At 29.6% G+C, this 5,546-nt stretch overlaps 1 protein-coding gene across 1 annotated transcript; it reads right to left on the minus strand.

The window, feature by feature from the left end:
* Positions 1-267: 267 nt before the first annotated feature.
* Positions 268-3,568, minus strand: LOC119688612. Its single transcript, XM_038103285.1, has 4 exons — positions 3,497-3,568; positions 3,268-3,426; positions 496-663; positions 268-417 (listed from the first exon to the last, which is right to left on the minus strand). Exons 1-4 carry the CDS (start codon positions 3,566-3,568, stop codon positions 268-270), a joined length of 549 nt encoding a protein of 182 aa, XP_037959213.1.
* Positions 3,569-5,546: the final 1,978 nt, after the last annotated feature.

Raw genomic sequence — 5,546 nt, forward strand, 5'->3', positions numbered from 1 at the left:
GTACTTTTTCAAATGTTTTTAAAGCCTGTTTTTAGACTGGATCTTAGTGAGATCTGAACTTATTTCCTGTGTGCTTTTATTCTTTTACTTGCATTGTCTCCATAGAGTGGTCACTTTAGATCAATTAAAAATACTAAATGAATTAAATAATAAGTTGTGCCTATTTATGCTTTATTTATAAGTTATTTACTTATAATTTTTGTGTTAATTATTTTACATTTTATTTGTTTCATTAAAATATTAAGACAACTTAATAATGAAATTTTATTATTCTACAAACGAGAAATAAAATCTTAGATCCAATCGAAGCTTATTATCCGTATACCATTCTGAGAAGAATGCAAATTCACCTGTTGGTATTGGAAGCCAAGTTAATTTGTTGTTATCTATGCGGAATCGGTCCAATATAATAGCACCCTTAAGTAAGAAAATATTTTATACATATATATATATATATATATACTTATTAAGAATATTAATTAATGTAATACATACTTCATACGGACAGGTATGATTTGCATTGGAATAGGGTTGTAATAAATCGAAAAGATAATTCGATATTGGATATTGTGTGCGATAGCTTAAAAATTTGCAGATATTAATAGTTTGTTCGCCATAATACAAATTATAGTCCGTTGATTTCTTCATAAATTTTAGCTTTACCTAAAAAAACATACAAAAAAAAAAAAAAATATTTATATATATTGATAAAAAAAAATAAATAAAATTCTGGAACGATTTGAATACTATAGAAAATAGCTTTTCAAATAATATAATTCTTTGAATAGTTATAAGTGGCTATAATTCAGATCAAATATGTTTTGTTGAAAAGTAACTAGAATCATAAGAAAATCTTATATAAAGTTTACTTCTAAAATTTATATCTTTGTTTTCACATAGGTGCCCCACAAGAAATTCATAATTTTTCTAAATAACTCACATATCTCTCTGAAGGAAGGAGTGGATGACATCTACTAGCAGTTGATGGCAACGAATTTTTTATAAATTTTAAAAATATGGACAACTTTTTCAATTTGAATTTGAATGAAAAAAAATTGGTTTTATTGGAAGTATATGAAAGACAAAGCCAAAACAAAATCAAAGCCGAACTAAATCCCAATATTAACACCATATCTGTACCAAAGTTGGCGAAGGCATAGTTTCAAATAAATTTATGAGATGATTGTGTTATTTGATAGTACTATGCCAGAATTTCATTTATCAACGAATGGAAGTACCTACAGGCACTTTTTTTATTGAAGCCACAGGCATACCACACGGATTTTTATTTTATTGAACCAAATCGACTGGATAAGTGCAAGGTGTGTTTTCTGTGTACAAATAGAACGACCGTGCAATGATTTCAAAACAACATTTAGAGATATTTTAACGTTATTAGGAATATTTAATTTAACGTTATTAGGAATATTACCTAAGAAGAAGGAAGAGTTCAAATTGAAATCATCATTTGATGAATCAAATTGTAAAGTTGGTTGAATATGACTTTTTCTTGCGCCTTACCAAAGTTAGTTACCGGAAAAAATTATTATTATGGCATGTTCTATAAATTACAAATATAATTCAAGAACTTAGTCTATTCACAAACGCTTTCCACACACCCCTATTACGCGCTAATGCTCTGAGCTCGTTGGTCGTTTCCCTTCTTATCGATCTTCTCCATGTACTGTTTAGCCGTCAACGAATTCTTCTACCATGTGGATTCCGTTCTAATGCTGAGTGTGCAATTTCACTAACCGATTTACGCAGGGTAATGTCTCAGTCAGCCATATTTCCGCTTCATTATCTGCTTTTCAATCGGTTGCTGACCTGTAATTTCCCATAGCCGCTTATTGCGTACAGTTCTCGGCCACCAAATGTTTAGGATATCGCGAAGGTATCTGTTAACGTATGTCTGCAGTTTTTGTGAGATCGCGGCAGTAATAAACCACGATTCAGATCCATATAACAGTACACTTTTGAAGCAGGCTTCGAATATCGTAATGAAAGTTTGTTGAACGCCAAATTTTTTTGCGATTAGCGAAGGCATATATGGTTTTCCGAAGTCTATTGGCTACGTCTTCTGAAGTACCACCTTCTGTTGCTATAGTGCTGCCGAGATATTCAAGCTTATCGACGTTTTTCGCGATTGTATTACTTACTGTGAGCTGTGAGATGTTAGATCTGTTGATGAGCATGGATTTTGTCATAGCAATATTAGTGTTAAGATCCACTTAGTTGAGTGTTAAGACTTAGTTGAGAGATCTGTAATTTGGGCTTGCATATTAGCGTGCACCTTAAAGCTCAATACCACATCATCGGCATATTCTAAATCGTATAATCTACTTCTTGTTCAGGGTCTCCAGCACTGCATCTAGTGCCGTTATGAAAAGAAGTGGTGAAAGCGCACAACCATGACTTATACTACTGGATAATGGGATTGAATCGTTCAGTGCACCATTGTGTTATACTCTGCGATTAGCTCCTTCATAGTTGCTTTTAATAATATTGACGATTTGAAATAGGATACCTTTAGCTTCAAGCACCTTCCACACGTATTCGGGTTTTGAAAGCATTGAATGCTTTTGCAGAATCGAAAAAAATGGATCGAAAAAAACTTTTATTTATTAATAAAAATAATTTATATTTGAAACTTTTAATTTACTAATCAGAATCGAACCTATTCGAATTTATTTGGGCTAAATATATATAAAAATTCATACATTCATACAAATACTGTTGGGTACTTATAATACCGAATACATTAAAATTAAATAAATTAACCTTGAAAACGAAGTCTTTGAAGGAAAATCTAAAATGATTTTCCTTTTGCATTAGGAACACATGAGCTCAAACGAGTGAGACATAAAGTTAAGGTAAACCATTTTTATTGATGCATTACCATTGAAAAGAGTTGAAAATTAAGTGAATATTTTAACACATATGAAATGTATATTATTAAATAACTGTATTTCTGTTTGAAAAATGTTAATTTAATATAATTTGATGATTTACTAATAATCCAATATTACAAATATATACTACTATTTAAACAAGAGCGAGTTCTATTTATCTCAATGAAGTCTTAGGTACTACACAGGGATCAAGTTGGAAATTCGGAATTCTTTTTCGAATATACGTTTAATGTAAAATCTGTATATGTACACATATATAAAATATATAAATTTGTTTATATAATTAAAGAATAATATGACTTATTAATTTTAATGTAATTAATTTTCATTAGTTTCGATTTCATTAAGTACTTACGGTAACATTATTTACAGGCCCTTGAAGTAAAGTGACATTCAATGTAGTCTCTGTAATGCTGCGGGAAACAGCTTTCGTTATGCATTTGGAGATATTAAGGAAGGTAGGATCTAGGTTCTGGCAACGTATTGAGCTCAGCTTTATTTGAAACTCTTCATACTGCAAATTTTAAATAAAATTAAATTTTATGTACAAATAAAGCCTTAATGTTATTTAATATAAAAGTCACCTCTTTAAAGTACATTAAAAGCAAAAGTAAAATAATTTCAGCGCGAATTTTTGAATTTGCTCGACCGGACATATTGACTGTCGTATTATAGAATTGCTTAAATTTTGGTAATATAATTTAACCAAAATATCTATATTTTCATGTTCTTTAAATAATTCGAATACCGAATATCGGTAATTAGTTAATCGTGAAATAATTGTCATAATTATTCACAGTTGATAATGACTAATGATAATGATATTCAATTGGCAGTGAATATAAAAGAAATTCTATGTGGTCGAGTATTTTAAAATTAATATATATACATATATATATATATATAAGTGAAATTTATTTTTTTGTCAAATATATCTTTGGTAATGTATTGATTAGATTAATTATTTGCTTGGGGTATTTAAAAAAAAATTATTGTAATTATCCATTCGATTAACGATTGCTGTAAGCCATAATTTGTTAGTAATTTTTTGTAATTCCATTATTTTATTACATTTTAAATATGATTGAATTCAAAATTGTGGTTTTTACATTAATTATAGATGTATGTGTTTATAAATATATAATTTACTTTAAGTGGATATGCTATAATATACATAATGACAATGAATTTTATTATTGATATATTAAGATTAAGTTCCAATTGAATAAGAAAAAGAACATTTTTTTTTATAGAAGAATTATGAACAGTAGTAAATTATATATTTAGTTAATGACTATATTTAGATGACTATATTTAGTATTTAGTCATCTTTGTTTGATGAAACGCGTGTTAGTGTCTAAACCATCTACTATTTATTCGATAGTACTTGTGATCACTTGGGTGATCAACTGTAACAAGTGCTCCATTGAATTACGACAACGAGTTCTATAGGTGATTTACCAAAAGTATAGTGTGAATTCTAATATATATTTTTGACGGAATATATATTCCATTTCTTCTAAGAGATGTCAGTTTCGAATTAGTGTTACATACACAAAATTAAATAATCTTAGCGCTTTACCTTTAATGTATTTTTGCGTACTCTTAACTCTCAAGTCCTTATATACACCGTCTTGTCTGACATACTTTGCAAAACGCGTCTCATTGCTCTATTTTGATAAGCTTAAAGTTTTCTAATGGTGGATGAAACAGCATGACTATCAGAAACACAATTATAAAGGAGTTTAGGTTTAAATTACTTGTTATAAAATAGAGTTTTATTCCCATAGAACTGTTTGGTTTCTAAGAAAATCCTTCCACAGATCTTTCGCAAGCAGGAGTTCCTCAAAATATAAGTAAAGCCGTAAATGAAGTGATTGTATATTTCAGAGCATTAATAGAGCATTCAGAATTATATTTTTTGACCCATATATTCTACAGCCAAGTGTATTTTTTGTGAAAACCTCCTCAACCTATTTAATTTAACCTTTTGACTGTAAACTTTAATACATACCTATATTGGATTTTTGCTGTTGTTAGTAATTGTCACTGTTACTTCACTGTCGCATATCGTTGGTGACGTCCAAACTTTCCACAGAAGATTTGGAGGTCCTCTACTTTTATAAGCGAAGTATTTTCTTCCATTAACACGACATGATCAAGCCACCAAACTCGCTGAATTTTTATGCGCTTAACTTTGTCAATGTTGCGGTATAGCTCATACAACTAGCTTATCGTTCCAACTAATTTAATACTCGTTGGCAACGCGTAAGTGATCATAGGTCTTCTGAAGAATTTTTCTCTCAAATGCTCCTAATGCCTTCTCATTACTGTTGGTAATTGATCAAGCTTCTGCACCACACAGCAGGAAGGGCATAATAATAGACTTTTAGAGCAAATTATGTGTCGAAATTAAAACACGAGTAAATTCTGTTTTTGTAACTTTATTGGACAACGTACATCGTACAACGTACTTTCTATTTCTAATAATTGAATGCAAGTTGAATAATTTGTGTATACAAGGTGCCGTTATTTCTTACACACATAAAGTACAGTCACAACTCATTGTCAACAAATTATTCAACCTGCAATATTATTTTGCATATTGTTTCATTATAAAATATTCTGTATGAC

Source organism: Teleopsis dalmanni, chromosome X (genome assembly GCF_002237135.1).
Source record: "Teleopsis dalmanni isolate 2A chromosome X, ASM223713v2, whole genome shotgun sequence".
NCBI classification, from domain to species: domain Eukaryota; kingdom Metazoa; phylum Arthropoda; class Insecta; order Diptera; family Diopsidae; genus Teleopsis; species Teleopsis dalmanni.

Coding starts and splice junctions, on each gene's coding strand:
- LOC119688612 (XM_038103285.1), bottom strand. CDS start 3,568: ATGTCCGGTCGAGCAAATTCAAAAATTCGCGCTGAAATTATTTTACTT. Junction 3,427..3,496: donor TTTTAATGTACTTTAAAGAG/GTGACTTTTATA, acceptor TAAAATTTGCAG/TATGAAGAGTTTCAAATAAA. Junction 418..495: donor ATCATACCTGTCCGTATGAA/GTATGTATTACA, acceptor TTCTTACTTAAG/GGTGCTATTATATTGGACCG.